The sequence below is a fragment of the Chamaea fasciata genome, unplaced genomic scaffold (assembly GCF_029207755.1).
Source record: "Chamaea fasciata isolate MVZ Bird 193981 ecotype frontalis unplaced genomic scaffold, bChaFas1.0.hap1 SCAF_4, whole genome shotgun sequence".
Lineage (NCBI taxonomy): Eukaryota > Metazoa > Chordata > Aves > Passeriformes > Sylviidae > Chamaea > Chamaea fasciata.
In genome coordinates this window covers 20489938-20507722 of record NW_027094089.1, presented here as the reverse complement: position 1 = coordinate 20507722, position 17785 = coordinate 20489938, and the positions used below count along the sequence as shown (strand labels likewise).

At 39.2% G+C, this 17785-nt stretch overlaps 1 protein-coding gene across 4 annotated transcripts in view; it reads left to right on the top strand.

Moving 5' to 3' along the window:
• ZFR (zinc finger RNA binding protein) overlaps positions 1 to 17785 on the top strand; it is a 48285-nt gene that overhangs the window by 17620 nt on the left and 12880 nt on the right. For 2 of the 4 annotated variants that reach the window (XM_066181030.1, XM_066181033.1), the window contains 13 exons: positions 345 to 627; positions 2038 to 2182; positions 2991 to 3209; positions 4368 to 4618; positions 6050 to 6241; positions 8336 to 8636; positions 9542 to 9735; positions 11024 to 11143; positions 11643 to 11788; positions 12143 to 12305; positions 13892 to 14097; positions 15810 to 15960; positions 17340 to 17481. In XM_066181030.1, coding sequence (XP_066037127.1) covers positions 345 to 627; positions 2038 to 2182; positions 2991 to 3209; positions 4368 to 4618; positions 6050 to 6241; positions 8336 to 8636; positions 9542 to 9735; positions 11024 to 11143; positions 11643 to 11788; positions 12143 to 12305; positions 13892 to 14097; positions 15810 to 15960; positions 17340 to 17481 — 2513 coding nt within the window. The remainder of the gene's footprint in view (positions 1 to 344; positions 628 to 2037; positions 2183 to 2990; positions 3210 to 4367; positions 4619 to 6049; positions 6242 to 8335; positions 8637 to 9541; positions 9736 to 11023; positions 11144 to 11642; positions 11789 to 12142; positions 12306 to 13891; positions 14098 to 15809; positions 15961 to 17339; positions 17482 to 17785) is intronic. The other 2 variants (XM_066181032.1, XM_066181031.1) reach the window with 2 other exon arrangements.

The following is a 17785-nucleotide window of genomic DNA, read 5'->3' as shown; positions in this document are numbered from 1 at the left end:
GGGTGTCCCAAGCTGGCAGCCCTGGCCTTGAGCAATCTGGTCTACTAGGAGTTGGCATGGAGGCTGGGACTAGATGGTCTTTAATGTCCCTTCCTCTGCTTTTCATCATATTCTGTGATTCTGTTCTATGTGTCCATCCACAGAAATTTAAAAAAGATACAGCCATTTCCATGGGGATGGAATATGGTTAATAAAAGCCATTAAATAAGAGTGTGCACAGATAGAAGGCTGCTCCAGATCTGTCTGTAGAACAGGCAAAGTATTAATCAAATCTGAGATTTTGAAATGTGTAGGCATTAGCTTTGTGTGTTGGATTAATTACTTACTGTCTTCTGCCAATACAGCCAGCAGCCAGCTTCGGGTGTAGCCTATTCCCATCCGACCACAGTTGCCAGCTACACTGTCCACCAGGCCCCGGTGGCGGCGCACACGGTCACTGCAGCCTACGCCCCGGCCGCAGCCACAGTGGCCGTGGCCCGGCCTGCCCCGGTGGCCGTGGCTGCAGCTGCCACAGCTGCCGCCTATGGTGGGTATCCCACGGCACACACAGCTACAGACTACGGCTACACGCAGCGGCAGCAGGAGGCTCCACCACCACCGCCTCCTGTCACCACACAGAATTACCAGGTAGGTTCCTGCTGTGTGATTTTTAAAAGGTGCTTTGAGAGGAGGAAGCCTGTTTAGAAATGAGAATGTGATTTTATGGAACTGCTGCTGTAAAGAAAAGCATTGTCTTGCATTTGTTGAGATGTTGGCTTGGTGTGCAGCAAACTGGGTCATGGAGCTGAAAAGACTGTTCCAGTAAAAATTTTCAGTAGAGCTAGGAATAGTTCCTTTGTCAGATTCCTGGAGTCTAGTACCAAGCCTTTGAGGACAGAAGATTACCCTAGGAGATAAACTACCCTGTAGGTAGTTTTTTGATGTCCTCTTCTGAGATCCCTGCCTAACCTTTTGTGGATACAGGCTTTTGCAAAAGGGCTTTTACTGTCTGTCCCCTTCCATCTTGAAATACTATGTTTCTTGCAATTATTTTTCAGCTTTTTATTCCTGAATTTATCTGGGCATTATCTAGATTCTAATTAGCTTTTTGGTTTGTTTAAAAGGACCATATTATTGCTGCATGTTCTCAATTCTTTTTTACAGCTTCTGTTATTTGTTATGTATTATGAGGTCAGTTACTAGATACATTTGGAAAAAAAGGGAGTCCCCTAAACTAAATAAAATCCTGTTTATACAGGTTGGATGAAAAAAGATTTTGTTGTTGTATTTCTTTGAATTAAAAAGAATTTTAATACATCAGTATATTTCAGCTGTAGTAGTTCATGCCTTGCTCCCCCTCAGTTGATCAGTTCTTTGTGCTTTCCCATAAACATGGTGAGAATGAGAGAATGTATGTACATGCATATAGTGGCTTCCAGGTCATCCCTTTCTAAGCTTGTTAGAGATCTACTGAGTTGTGAAGGTGTCAAATGAGCTACTTGCCTTGCCTTTATAGACTAGTTATGGTTCCCTCATGAGCTAGTTGATACACCAAAAAGTAAAGAAGGCTTTAAAAGTACCACTTTCATAGTCTAAAAAATATAATCAAGAAAAATGTTGTTAATGATGATACTTTTATAGCCAATACAGGCTTATATTTCTACCCCTGAGAATTTATCGGGCCTTGTAGATATTCATGTTTTGTAGAGACCTGTGGAGGGTTTTTTCTTAATATTTTATAGATATAGAATCTGATTATTAGTCATTAAAAACTATTGAAAGTCGATGCTTTTCAAAAATAATTTGGTAGGGAAAGGAATTAATAGCATGAGGATAATTCCTGTATTGAGTCTGTAAAAGACCATTAGGGCAGTTTCAGGCCTGAAGTATCTATGAAAATAAATTTTAATTTCTCTAGTGGATTTATTTGTATATACTGTACATGTAGATGGGGAGTTTTAATTCTACTTGAGTTGGCCAGAAGACAATGCATTGTTAATTTGACTCTGCTGATGACTTCTATTACTTCAGCTATATACCTCTGTTTTGAATCGTTAGGATTCCTACTCCTACGTTCGATCTACCGCCCCAGCAGTGGCCTATGACAGCAAACAATATTATCAGCAGCCAACCGCGACCGCGGCGGCCGTGGCTGCTGCTGCCCAGCCACAGCCCTCAGTGGCTGAGTCCTACTACCAGACAGGTGAGGGACATGATTCAAGCTGCGCTCATTACTCACAGTCTTGTAAACTGCTTTAAGCCTTAAAAATAGTTGTTGGACTAGGTCACATTATCTTGTTTGTTTGTTTGTTTTAAGTTTTGTCATGTAATTTCTGTCAATGTCTGTAAAGTTTTTCTGTGCCTAGAACTTCAACGCTTGTGGCATTGCCATAAGTAGCTGCCTCTGAGGTTTGGACTGCCACTAAATACACTCAAAACATACTTCTAGGCAAATCAGTTCTTACTGATTTGTCTAGAAACCTTTCTGAAGTAGGTTGAGATAATCAGTTTTGTGTTCAGATGATAACTCAGTTAGAAATACTATTTCAATTCTCTAGGTACTTCATGTATGTAATTCTCTAATTATTCGTGTCATTATTGCTACAAAGCATGAATCCTGCTTAGGTTTGGGGGTTTTTTTACATATAATTAAGAGGAAAGTTTAGGCTTTATTGTGCTTTGGCTTGGAGCATTCTAGTAAAACTGTTGGTTAAGGAGATTGTTTAAAACTGTATTAAAAACATGACAGCGCAGTTAAAAAAAAGTAAATAAATGTAAGGCTTAATACTGTGAGCTGTGGCTTGATTGAGATACATAGTATGCGGTGCATAGCCATGACAGTAAAGCAGTCCAATGCACAACACCAAAATGTAAAACAAATGAAACAGAATTTCCCCACTTTTTACACATTTGTTCACAACCACATTGTTAATTTTCCCTTAGTATGGTTTGCATATCACGCAACTAAAACATGTCAATGTTTGTACACTTGTATTTCCTATCCTCATTAGCTCCAAAAGCAGGATATAGCCAAGGGGCAACTCAGTACACCCAAGCCCAGCAAACACGGCAAGTGACAGCTATAAAACCTGCAACCCCAAGTCCAGCAACAACGACATTTTCCATATATCCAGTGTCCTCGACTGTGCAGCCAGTGGCGGCTGCAGCCACTGTTGTTCCATCCTATACTCAGAGTGCAACGTACAGCACAACAGCAGTAACTTACTCTGGTAAGAATTTTGCATGTTTTCTTGCTGTGATCTTTGCAGTTACTGCAGAAGAGGCTTTCAGCACTCAGAATTTTAGCAGTTCATGCTCAATTACATCATAGTCTGCTGAGAAGTATAAACCAGTTCAATCATTACAATGGCAGAATGTTTTGTTGTATCTTTAAAAGAGGTTTCATGTCTTATGTGCCTATTTTGTTACATATGAGAATGTACAAAGTGCCTGCATTGCTACCTGAGCAGTGATTTATTGTAAGGTGAAAAGAAAAAAATGGAATATAAAACATAAGGAAATGCATCCACACAGATATTACTCCCAGGAAACGGGAAGGATGCATGCAGTTACAGAGACAGGGATGAACAGTTCAGTATAAATCTTTTACGTTTGGGTTGTCCTGACCCAAAATGGAATGAGAAATGTGTGCTGAAAAGACTTATTCAACCATTAGGAATCCAAAACATAGTTAAAGATGAAAATACGATAACTTCATAGCCATTGATAGTAATTAACTGGCATGTTATAGCTACCCTGAACTTTTTTGTTTTCTTTTGTTTCCTGCTTAAAAAGGGATTTTAATACTTCCTTGAGACACAGCCTGGTTTCCTTGATTTATTCAACTGGAAATCAAGGACTGTGTAGCCTGGTTTCAGTGAGTGAAGCATCTTCTCTGTACCAAAACAACTTAAATCACTGAAATAGGATGTAATAGCACTAGACATTTTATCTTCATTTTCCCCCCTTCCTCTCCATATTATCAGTCCTTGCCATTTGGAAATGTGAACAGTAAATCTGGTTCTAGAAGATTGCTTGCTTCATGTGCTAAATCTTTCACTAAAATTCTTGTTCCATCATAGCCAATCTTACCAGATCTACCAAGAAATTTCATATGTTCTCTAGGGGTGCTTTGATATATCTAATATAATTGTGTGTCTGCAAAGTTGTGCCTAGAATTGAATATATTTCAACACAATTGGTGGCTGTATATTTGTCTGCTGTGAAACATGAAGCCAAATTCAAGACTGCCTGGCAAGATCTCAGTGAATTACTTATATCTTGTCTTCGCCCCTCAACTGTTATGCAACATGATTTGAATTAGTGTATTATGTAATTGATACACTATATATGGTGATGTAACTTTTGTTTTTATTTTAATTTTTCAGGTACCTCCTATTCTGGCTATGAAGCTGCAGTGTATTCAGCTGCATCGTCCTATTACCAACAGCAGCAGCAGCAGCAACAGAAACAGGCAGCAGCAGCTGCTGCTGCTGCTGCTGCAACAGCTGCTTGGACAGGGACCACCTTTACTAAAAAGGCACCATTCCAAAATAAGCAACTGAAACCAAAACAGCCTCCCAAACCACCCCAGATCCACTACTGTGACGTTTGCAAGATCAGCTGTGCTGGACCACAGGTATCTGTATTATGTATTATTCTACTGTACTTTATTCTACTATACTTCATTCGTAATTTCATCAGCTAAAAACTTGACCCTCTTAAGAGTCAGAATTGTAGAATGGCCTGGGTTGGAAAGGACCTTGAAGATCATCTAGTTCCAAGCTCTGTGCTGTAGGCAGAGACACCCTCCACCAGAGCAGGTTGCTCAGAGCCCCATCCAGCCTGGCCTTGAGTATTTCCAGGGATGGGGCATCCGCAGCTTTTCTGGACAGTCTCTGCCAGTGCCTCACAACCCTCACAGTGAAGAATTTCTTCTTAATACCTAAACCTAGTCTCTCTCAGTTGGAAGCCATTTTTCCTTGTCCTGTCACTCCAGGCTTTTGTAAAGAGTCTCTCTGCATCTTTCTTACAAACTCCCTTTAGGTACTGAAAGATCCCTGCTAGTTCACTCCAAAGGCTTTTCTTTCCAAGGCTGAGCAAACCAAATTGCCTTAGCCTTTCCTCGTAGGAGGGGTGCTCCATCCCTCTAATCAAGAGTATTTGTCAATTTTTACACCTGATTCTATTCTTCTACTAAAGGAATAATGAAATAAAAATGTGTACTATTGTAGAAAGAGTTCCTATTGGAAGACATAAAGACACATCCCCTGAGCTTGTACAGAGAAGCTTCACTTGACTTCAGAATTATTTGAAACTTTGAATGTCATTTGTTTCTTGAGCATAGGAAACTTCGTAGAAAATACTGTGTTGAAAACTGTGGAATTACACAAATTTTGTGAGTGGGAAGCCTGAAAATTTATTCTTCATTATATTCCAACTTCCCAGTTTAGTGTCTCAGTTTGTACAAGTGCCTAGAAAGTAGACAGAGAGTCATGCAGAGTGTTTATGTGTGAGACTGGTTAAACAGTTCTTTTACTTCAGGTAAACTTGTTATTATTTCCTACCCTGTGTGCTCTAGGTTGCCAGTGTTAATATAGGAACTAATATCAACTTCTGTATTTCTTTCTCAGTACAACTTTATTTATGCACTATCTTCTTCTAAATTGATTTTTTCTGTTTATCTGGACCCACTTAGAGTTTGAGAGAAGCTGAAAATGGAGAATAATTGAATGCAGTGCAGGAAACAGCAATTTTCTGATCCTATCAAGTTTTCAGTGGTGGTATCTGTTGACTACTACTTGATTGGGAAGTTGAGAAGTTAGAGGAGAAAAACCTGTATTGTGTTACCTAAGTGTGGGATCCTGATGCTTGAGAAGAACATTTTTGATCTTAGAAGTTGCCTATTAATGCCTTAGAGTGTGCCATACTGTAGAGGCATTCAGTGTAGGAGGTACTTCTTGGGTAAAATGTGTGTTTTCTGCTGTGTTCTGTATTGCATGTATTCTTGGGAATGATGAACCAGCAGTACAAAGACAGCTTACTTTCTATGTTTTGTCTATTTAAACAGACTTACAAAGAACATTTAGAAGGCCAGAAACACAAAAAGAAAGAAGCAGCGTTAAAAGCTTCCCAGAACACCACCAACAACAGTACTTCTGCTCGTGGAACTCAGAATCAGTTGCGCTGTGAGCTTTGTGACGTGTCTTGTACTGGGGCAGATGCTTATGCTGCCCATATCCGTGGAGCCAAGCATCAGAAAGTAAGAGTTTTCTCTTGTTCTTACCATGCAGGTCAGTGTATACATTTCTCCCCATCATTTTTTCTCATTTTAAGGATGAAGAAACAATATAATTTAAATTATTTTATTTAAAGATTTTAGTTCTTCTTTTCATTTCAAACTTGTCTTTAGGCTCACTATTAGAAGGGCGTAGCTGTAAGAAAAAGGGGACTAAATAATGCTATGGCATCAATGAAAAGAGGATATACTGGGATATCATGCAAATCAGAGGAAGAAGGTGTGAAGTGAGATGAGGGAAAGGTACCATTGAGGGCGTGGTACCATGTTTGTGCCCCCTAACTTTTCTCAAGATTTCTTGAGATTCATCTTACTTGTCTGGCTGGGACGGTAGATGTTTCAGTGCACTTTGAAGCACTGTAAGCTGGGCTAGTGCAAGCGAGAGGAGTGTTAGGCATCATCCTTCGATACAGTTCTTGCAGAGAAAACTGTCCTGTGGAAATGGGGAACAATGCTTTGTGGCAGATTTTATAATGAGTACGTTTAGAAGACTTCTGGTACACATGTTTTTCTTATTGTTTGGGTGCACTCTTATGGGCATTCTGGAATAAAAACTATGGGCTCCACTGTGAAATGCTGTGACCTGTAACTTGGCCATACAACAGTAAGTGCAATGATAGGTAGAATGCATGTTTAGAAATTACAGATTTTCCTCATAACTCTGGAAGGATTAATGTCACTAACAAATACAGTATTAATACTCTGCTTTTATAGCTCTTTGCATCTCAGGACACAGGCATCAGTAACATTGTTCCTATTGAAATTAATCTGACAGCATATTTAAAATAATTTTCTTCCAAGACAAAAATTATAATTTAGAGAGACTTGTTTGGTGTTCTTCCTTTAATAAACTGAGCCGTTGCTTTCTTGGGTTGTGCTCAGTAACTCCATAGGTATATGGAGGATAGTATATATTGTCTTTTTATATTTGGATATAGTTTTCTCTTTGTGGTAGCCGCAAACCATTGCTGGGTTTAGGTTCTTAACCATTTGAAAATGGTATCTTAAAGGACTCTCTTTATTGCTGTGGTAACTAAAGAACTGTGTGCATTCTACTGGAAAAAAGTAATTTTGAAGAGTTGCTTGAGCTTAAATTTATACTACTGTGTGACATTAATATGTCTGTATTCTGATAGGGAACATTTAAAAATCAGAACAAAAGCCTAAGAAATTAATTTGGACAGTTGTGTGCATACCATGATTGTGTGCATGTTCACCTTTAAGGCATGTCTCACAGATTTGTATTTTTTTTACTCCAGGTCTCAAAATTCAGTCTTTGGTTTTGATCTTGCATGTGTTTTTCCTATGGATTACTTTTATTGGTTTTTCAGGTAGTGGTCAGCAGTCACCAAAAAGAAGTATTATTTCATGACAGACATATTGTGGAAAGGCCTCTGCCTATTACTTCTAGGAATAAGCATGTACCTCTTTACTTTCTATGAGATAGATACTAAAGAGCTCTGAAATAACTCTTGAATCCGCCTTAATTATTTTTGTACATTTGAAAAAAAGAAAAAAAAAAAAAGGAAAACCTTTGTCTAAGGAATCTCTTCAGCTTGGCTAAATAACTGGGAAAGTCATTCAGTGTGAAGAGTCTTCAAATGTAGCAATCAAAAGACACAGTGTTGCTGAAATTGAATTAAATGATTCTTAGTTAAAATATCATTTGGAACCAAAACAGTTTGATGTGCTGCCCTTTCCAGGGAGTCTAAAAAGTGACCGGGCAACAAAGCAGACACATTGAAACACTAGGAGCAAAATGTATTCTTGAACTGTCCTGAGTTACAATCTTACTGTGTTTCTGTTCTTATCTAAACAGCTGTGGGAGTAAATGGGTGAAATTTCTAATGCAAGTAAGCAATGTGAAATAGCAAGTACTTATTTCCTTGTTACGGATGACAAGAGCTTTTGCACGTCCATCTTTTTTCTTTCCCAAGACCACTTTTTGTAAAAAACCAATAGCTACCTTTTTATTTGTATTGATTTTTTGATTATGATACATTATTTTTATAGTTTTCTCAGTGAGATCATGTTATGAATTTCTCTTCTTACTTATAGGTAGTAAAGTTGCATACAAAACTTGGCAAACCCATTCCTTCAACTGAACCAAATGTGGTTACCCAGGCTACTTCATCAACATCCACATCTGCTTCCAAACCGACCGCCTCTGCTTCAAATATAGCAACCAACAGCAGTACTGTGAACTCCTCTGTTGCATCCTCTGCAGTGAAAATTCTTACTCCCACGGCAAACACACCACTTAACACTGCGTCCAACAACAAAACATCTTCAACTCCTGCTAATATAGCTGTAAAGAAAATATCTACACCGAAAATAAACTTTGTTGGCAAGTATAGAAGTCAGTCTTTATTTTGAAACCTAACCTATTCCGTGAATATTTCTTAAGAATTAGTGCAGCAGACACAAATGTATTTAGGTAACTCCATGCATGAGTTACTCCTCTGTGTTTAAGGGAATTACTGTTAGGTGAGAATGTCTATAAAAGTTTTGCTTCAAAATTAAAGGTGTTTTCTGCCCAGTTGTCTTCATGTGGCCCCTCTTGAATACTTTTCCCATCTTTATAAGAACCGCCCACCTTTGGTTTCTTGTGTAGTAGCTGCTGGAGTATTGCAGGTTATAGTCCTAATTTCAGTTCACAGCCTGGGCAGTTAATGCACCTGCAATAGATTGACAGTTTGTGATGGGCAACTGAAACATCCTTTTTACAGTGGAAAACTAACCATGGAAACTTTGAACTGAACATAACAGAGATGGGAAACAGCTGTTCCACAATAAGCTATCCTTCTCTTCAAGGAGAGACCTATACAGTTACAACACTAGGGGTATACTGCCTTTACTAGTACAAACTTAATAAAGTTTTGGAGTACCTTTTTTTATAAATTTACAAAATAACAAAAAAAGAGATTATTTAAAATACATTTTCTGAGTTGTTCCCCATTCAGTCCTGTCTCTTGAAAAAGCAGGAGAGCAAATAACAAAAATACTTATTTTGTAAAGCAGAAGTTTTTCTTATTAGAATAAACAACTTCAATGTTTAAGTAATCTGAATGTTGTTAAACTTAATGTTAAAATATTTCATTATATTGAAAATATATTTAAATTTCTGTCCGATAGATTTTAAAAGACCTATAATTCTTTGCCTCGATCATAGGTGTTTGCAAATAAAATCTTCAGTTTGCATATTATGTTTAATCACATTCTCATTTTATGAAGGGTAATAATTTAACTTTTTTTGATTTCTAGGTGGCAATAAGCTTCAGACAACAGGAAGTAAAATGGAAGAAATGAAATCAGCTGAAAGTGTTAAAACACCTCCTGCTGCTACAGTACAAACACAGGAAGTAAAACCTGACACAGCAGCTGAATCAGTGACTCCCACGACTCTTGCTGCCTTGCAAAGTGATGTCCAGCCAGTGGGCCATGACTATGTGGAGGAGGTATTAATATGAAAATGTGTATTATTTTTTAACTTTCAGTGAAATATAATCATAGAGTGGTTGAGGTTGGCAGGGACCTCTTTAGGTCATCTGGTTCAGTCGCCTTGCTTAAGAAGGACCATCTACAGCCAGTCACCCAGGACCATGTCTAGATAGTTTTTGAGAATGTCAGAGAATGGAGACTACATAAATTCCCTGAGCAGCTGTGCGACAGCACAGTCAGTCACAACAAAACAGTGTTCTGATGTTCAGCTGTTTTTCAGTTGGTGTTAATTGCCTCTGGTCCTGGCATTGGGCACCATTGAAAAAAGTCTGGCTCTGTCCTCTTTGCACCCTTCCTCCAGATATTTATATTCTCTGATATCATCCCCCTCAGCTTCCTCTCCCATAGGTGAGGCAGTTGAGGTCCCTCCAGATGTCAATGCAGCCTTTTGGCATATCAGCCACTCCTTAATTTTGTGTCGTCTGCAGACTAGCTGAGGGTACATTCTGCCCCGTCATCCAGAGCATTACTGGAGATGTTACAGGACTGTATTGATCTTGGGGATGCATTGCTGGCTCCTGGCTCCTGGCTTCCAACTGGGCTTCATTCTGCTGATCACCACCCTTGGCCGGGCTGTTCAGACAGCTTTCAGTCCTCCTCACTGTATGCTTATCCAGCCTATGCGTTACAGCTAGTGTAGGAGGATATTGTGGTGAGATTGTGTCCAGGGTTTTAATGGAGTCCACATGGACAGTCTTGACTGCTCCTGATGGTTTTCTTCCCCTCGTTGTACCTGGAAATAGTTTCCAGGATTAGCTCTTTCATTGCCTTCCCAGAGATCAAGATGAGGTTGACTATCTGTAAATCCCTGGGTTCTGCTTGAAGATACGAGTGACAAGGCATTGAACCAGCAAAGGCTTGTACATATGTTCACATTTTTGTGTTGTGCATGGGGTTTTTTTGCTTCATACAGTTGGTATGAGATAGATGGATCAAGTCTGATGTAAATTTTGCATGATACACAGGTTTGTGATTTATTAGCTCACAGTGTTCAGGTTTGAATTTACAGCACTCTTTGGAATGGAAGGACCTTGTTCCTTGCTCATTACCGAAGCACAATGGTGTCATAATTGAAGGTTCTTTTCTACTTTGTCTTCTTTTAGTTATTGTGTGAACTTCTTAGCATGTTTTGGGACAGGTAGACATTATCCAGTATCATTAAATAATTAGATTAATGGATTATTAAATTTTATATCAGCTTTACTAAAAAAAAACAACCAAATGTGTTATAACTTTATTTTCCAGGTAAGAAATGATGAAGGAAAGGTGATCCGCTTTCACTGTAAACTCTGTGAATGCAGTTTTAATGACCCTAATGCCAAGGAGATGCATTTGAAAGGGCGGCGGCACAGACTTCAGTACAAGGTAAAAATGCTAATGTTTTTCTCTTAAAATCGACCAGCTAACTGGTCTGGTCACCTGTTCTTAGGTTTAAAGACTAGACAAAAGTAGGCACCCTGAGTAAACAGCATATAAAAAAAGAAAAATATATTTCATAGGGAGTATAGTCTTTAAAGAATAATGCAAACTGTGAAATTGTATTTTGGTTGTGGTTTTGTAAATTGTTTTGAATGTTGCTTGTAGTACAACTGATGCAAGCAACAATAGGTTCTTTATGTTGCTTACCATGAAGTTTAAAAATATAAAATGGTATTGCTCAGTGTTTTTGGTAGGATAAATGATGCACACTCTTTGTGCTGCAGACTTTTTAATGATAAGTGCATTTATGCTGTTCTAAAACTGCATTTTACTCCCTTTGATTTTATTGTACATGAGCAGTGTATGTTAAATATGTCAGAACAACTCCATAACCTTGAGATGAGAACAGGAAAGCAACATTTAATTCATTACTTTTCTGATCTAGAAAAAAGTAAACCCAGACTTACAAGTAGAAGTAAAGCCCAGTATTCGAGCAAGAAAAATTCAAGAAGAGAAGATGAGGAAACAGATGCAGAAAGAAGAGTACTGGAGAAGGCGAGAAGAGGAAGAACGCTGGAGGATGGAAATGAGGTAATGCATTACGTTTCATGAATGAATGTGACAAAACTGCTGTCAGATTGTCTGAAACTAAACTCCATAGTTACTTACTTTAAATATTTTAGGGAACTCTGTACTGTCTTGTTTTGAATTGTCTTTCTCGCTCTGGGATTTTTGTTTGCTACTGTTCAATCACTCTGAGAAATGCAGTTAGTAGAATTACTTTGCAATAAATGCAGACCTACAACAATTCATGCTTGTTACTGTCTGTTCATTGGTATTTGTTTATGACTACTAAAAGTTGTTAAAGACAGAGAAGAATCTTCCTAGAGCAGTGTCAAGTATTAACTGCTGTATGAAGAGAACACTTTGATTGATGTACTTCAGGCGATATGAAGAGGACATGTATTGGAGAAGAATGGAGGAAGAGCAACATCACTGGGATGACCGTCGCAGAGTACCAGATGGCGGATATCCTCATGGCCCTCCAGGACCTCTAGGTCTGCTGGGAGTTAGACCTGGAATGCCTCCTCAACCCCAAGGACCAGCTGTGAGTTTCTTGAGAAAAAAATTAAACCATTCTTACCAGGAGGCACAGTTAAGAATTATAAATTATTCAGTGTTACTTCACTTGTCTTCAGTGTTTCTTAGTAGAGGTTTTGGAAAAGAGGAGAAGGAATTGTATGCTAATGAAATGGTGTAGGTGGACTAGTCTTCCAAAATAAGTCCAGTGAAATGGCACAAGGATGCTTTAAATATTGCTTCTTATGAAATACAAGTCATACTGGATTTTTCTACTTTTTATTTTATTTAGTTGCATTATACAACATTATTTACCTAATTATGGACAAATGCATGGATAAAAAGTGGCCAGGTCATCAGTCTTGGAGAATAACGCTTAGTGGTGCATCATATTCTAGCAGTGTGGAGTGCAGTACTGCATGAGTTGATCCTGCATTAGAGTCATAAGCACCTTATCAGTGATCTGAAGGGTGATGGAGTGAGTGCACACTGCTGAGATTTGCAACTGGCATGAACCTGAATAATTTTGGGGTGGAGAGAATAGCTGATACTTTTGAGAGCAAAGCCACCATCCAGAGGCACCTAGGCAGGCTGTAGGAATGGAACATTCCAGAATTGTGCAAGTACAAATGCCTAATGCTGCACTCAGATAGGAAGAACCCCTTGCTTTGATAGAGGCTAGGTAGCTGCTCTGCTGAAAGGAATCTGGAGGTCCGGGCAAGCAGCAGTCTGGGTAGGAGTCAGCAGTGTGCCCAGCCAGCAGGGCCACCTGGGCTTTAGTAACAGGAGCACAGTCAGTAGATAGACCCTAACTGCAATACTACATTTAATTTTGGGCCTTCCAGAAGAAGATATATAAACCATAATAGGCTCAGAGTGGAGCTGTCAGGATGGTCAGGGATCTGGAACACTTGCTCTGTGAGGGGAGACTGTGGCATCTTAGGATTGTTCAGCCTGGGGAAGAGAGAGCTTCAGTGGCACGTAATAGCCTTCTAATAGCTGTACTTTGTTAAGGATATGGAGCCAAGCTTTTTACAGTCATGAGAGGGTGAGATACATCCAGCTTAAGCCAAGACAAAAGAGGTTTAGACTGAATACAGGAAATCATCTTTTTGCCTACACATGTTGTGCAACCACCATCTTTGAAGGTTTTCAAAAACCAACATAAAGCCCTAAACAACATGATGTCTTAAAGCTGACCGTGTTTTACACAGGAGATCGGATTAGATGACCTTCTCAGATCATCCTGTACAATCCTGTACATTCTGTACAATCCTGTGATAATGGATAAAAGTAATAATGGATACTTTATTTTGCCGCAATATCCAAGTATTTCACAGTTGACAGAAATGAAAGAGATACTAATGTAGAGGAAGTTCCTCTGATCATGGGATTTGGCCTTAGTTTAATTTTGAGAGACTTCATGTCTTTTCAGACATGATTGATTGTGACAGAGTAGACTGTTGAAGAGTCTTCATGTTTTGTTACATTTCAGTGATGTGAGATTTGAATATTCCGTTCCTTAGCCACGTATTTGGGTTTTGGTCATTTTGTTTCATTTGTGAACTTGGAAGTGCACACAAGTTTCAGAAGCACACTTCTTTGTCTGTTCAGCCTCTGCGCCGCCCTGACTCCTCTGATGACCGCTACGTGATGACCAAGCATGCTGCAATATATCCAACTGAGGAGGAACTTCAGGCAGTCCAAAAAATTGTTTCTATTACTGAGCGTGCTTTGAAGCTGGTTTCTGACAGCATGACTGATCATGAAAAAAGCAAGAACAAAGAGGGAGATGACAAAAAGGATGGCAGTAAAGACAGGTAATTTTTTTAATTACTTTTTAAGGATTTTATTTTTCTTCCTTACTCTATGTGGTAGTTTAGCATCGATGTGAGGTATTTTTTCCGAAGGAAGTTACAGCAGATGTTTACAGCTTAGTTGACCAATTAAAGAGTGAGTTACGCCTCTGAAAAACCCGGGCTTAAAATCAGAGGATCCCAGGTGACTCATCCTTTTGGCTGGCCTGGAGGTAACATGACAAGCAGTGGGGGGCCCAGTCCGGGCCCCGCCACTCCCAGGGGGTTGCTGCCCCACAAGCAGCGGCCTGGGCCGGCTGTGTCCCCTCTTCCCGCCTTGACTGCCGACGTGTTGCCGACGCAGTGCTGGCCCTTCGCCAGGGGCCCTGGCAGCCAGCGGGGAGGGGCCAGCCCTGGCTGGGTTGTGCCCTGGCTTTGGCTGCCAGTGGCACTGGCCCAGGGGTGGAGAGACTCTTTCCCCTGGGCCCCAGGGAGCAGTTCTGAGTTTGAGTCCACTTTGGATCTGACCAGGGGGTGGGAGAGGGCCATCTCTCTTGAGCATGCTTCCCCCTCATCCCCCTGACAGTGAAGCTTTGAAGTTCAACACCAGGAGCCAGCTCAAGAGAAAGAAAGACTCTGGGCAAAGACATTACCCCTTCTTTCCTCTCTGGAAGACAGAGTGATTTAAATGTAGAGAGACAGCATGAGACAAAGTCAGCCAAAGAACTGATAAAGATTGATTGAAAGAAGGAATTGAGGAAGCAGCATTTTTGACTGGACTTCTCTGGTGTAAATCGTGGAGAAATGGACTATTTCTTATAATATCAAAATGCTGTTTAGGGGAATGCAGTTCTAGTCAAAATTTGTGGACTGATGTAATTGAGATTTGATTGAGAATTTTGAACAGAGTAAGCCCCCCACCCCCACTCCTGGGGTAATAGGAGGTCTCAGCTTTTGAGATGAAGATGATTTTAGAAAGAAAGTGATTTGAGGCTCCTGGGGTAAAGGGAGGTCTCTGTTTCTTTTGAGATAGAAACGATTTTAGAGATACAAGAAGAGAATCCTTGTTTTATACTAGAAGAAGCATTCTTAAATGGTACCCCAAATACACTGTAAAGCCCATGAGTAGCCAGGAAAAAGGCTGCTAATGGGTGGGATTGCACAATCTGCAAAATTCCAGGCAGTTGCAGATTTGTGACACTGGGAGCCACCAGACTGATTTTTCTTGTGGTGAATGTCACCATGGGACTCTAGAGAGACTTCTCTCCCAAGATGATGAGAGATTATGTTTAAAGGGTTGAAACTGACTGGAAATCATAGTTTGTATCTCTCTATGTTGTTTGTGAGAAAGTGAACAGCTTGTACAGGAGGAGAAGTGTTTTGAAATTTCAAAATTTTAAAATTTTTTTCTTCATTCTTTTAGTGTGTGTTAATAAATCTGTTTACCTTAAGTTGAGCCTGTTTTGCCTTTTCCTCCTAATCCTATCTCCCAGAGGGAAAAGAGAGTAGGCACTCAAACCACTACACTGAATGTGGCAAACAGAATTCAGTGAACATGAAACCACCACACTCTGTTGTCAGTGTTTCCAGGATCTCATCTCTTTGGGCTTTTATGCGGTATTTTGAAGTCTGAGAAAGATATGGAATACTATTTTATTTCACTTCTCAATCTTCAGGGTTATTTTTATGATTTTTACATTATTATTTTAAATACCACTTTTAACTATAATTCACAGAGCTTTGAAAGGCGTTTTGCGGGTGGGCGTTTTGGCTAAAGGTTTGCTACTTCGTGGAGACCGAAATGTCAATCTTGTTTTGTTGTGTGCTGAGAAGCCCTCCAAGACATTACTCAGTCGTATTGCTGAAAGTCTCCCTAAGCAACTTGCAGTAAGTAGAATTTAGATTTTTGGATTTTGAATTTTTGTAAAAGGACTGTGAAAATTTGTCCTCAGGTTAAATGTCTGCAGGGCTCACTGTGCTCCTACATGACATACCTCAGGTTCAGTTTCTTTCCATTTTCTGAATGTCTCCATCTGAATTCAGAGACTGCTGCATGTTCTGCTTCCTCTATATTGTGTCCATACAAGTGTGTGCTCTAGCAGTGTAGTATCAATCACCACTTAATAGATTTCATTTATTTGGGAAATAGAAATGAGCCGAAGAAAGACCATTAATCAGTTATCAGTAGCAATAGAGATAATTACAGTACATTACATGTTACAGCACACCTGCTGCCTCAGGGTCAAAGTTCTCCATTAATACTAGTCTTTTGCACTTATATCTTGTTTCCTGTTTGTATGTGTCAGTGCTTTATAGTTCACAATTAGCCAACTAAGTGTAGTGTGGGTTTTTTTATAATTTGGACCTTTAAAAAAGTAAACATGCAGTCTTAGACCATTCAGTGAAACATAAACCCTTTGTAGTATTTTCACAAGAAAGTATAAAGTCTCCACTCTCGGCTGACCAAAGCCTGTCACTGTAGAGTGCTTGTCAGAGCATTAGTATTTCAATGAAACCTAGTAAAATGCCTGAGAGAATCACTGGCATGATAGAAGCCTTAGCAGGATCAGATTAATGAGAAAAGTCTTCAAGTTTGCTCTCGTTTGAAGTAACAGAACAGAAGTAAATCTAACAAATGGACGCCTTGGTCTGTCTTCATGGACATGTTCACTTGTCCATGTATGTAGAAGAGGTGCCTACAGCTTCCTTTTTGGGGCTATTTAGAATTATTAAATAAGGTGGCAAAATGTAATTCAAAATAAACACTTCATTGGTTACTCTTACTTTTTTTCCCTGATGCTTATCTTGCCCTTTTTTCATAGCATGTTGTGACACCAAAGTACAATATGTACCTAGCAATACCCGTTTGTAACTGTGAGCTTGAAAAATAACCCCTGCTTCTTTGCTTTTCAAAAGCTTCAGTGTTCCAGTGAGAAACACCCTGCTGACATTTTAGTTGCTCTGAGGCTTTTCTTTACCTCAAACACCATCAAGATTCTTGTTATGTAATTTATATTAATTTCCTTTCTGGGCAGTTTTTTTATTCTGACTGCTTGGTTGTGTACTTTCATTAGTAATTTAGAAACAATATGCGAGTCCACATATCTTTATAATGTGTACTGTGGTTCTATGACTATGCAGGTACCTGTTACATATAATTATATTGTGTTTCTATCTTTCTGTTGAAAAAAGAATATGTTGGAATCCTTTTTCTCATATTTTTAATGACCGCATGCTAACAGAAATTTCTGTTTCTCAATATTTAGGTAATAAGTCCAGAGAAATATGATATCAAGTGTGCAGTCCCAGAAGCAGCAATAATTTTAAATTCATGTGTGGAACCCAAAATGCAAGTTACAATCACACTGACATCTCCAGTCATTCGGGAAGAGAACATGAGGGACGGAGGTTGGGAAGTTGTTAAAGATGTTACTTATTTCTTACCTGGTTTTTTATGTTTATCTATTCTGCTTAAGATGGCACTAAGGTCCTGGAAGGCAACATGCTGGCACATGCATTTGATCAAAACTTTGTTTTTCAACAACCAGTCTCAGTAGAGAACAGTTGGTTAAAATAAATGTGTATATGATGCTTTTATTTAATTTTTAAAATTTTTAACTTTATGTCCAACCTCAGCTTTCTGGAAAAGGTACAAACTTGATTTTTCCCCCTTCTTTTAAAATTATGTGGAAAACTAAGTATTTTATAGCAA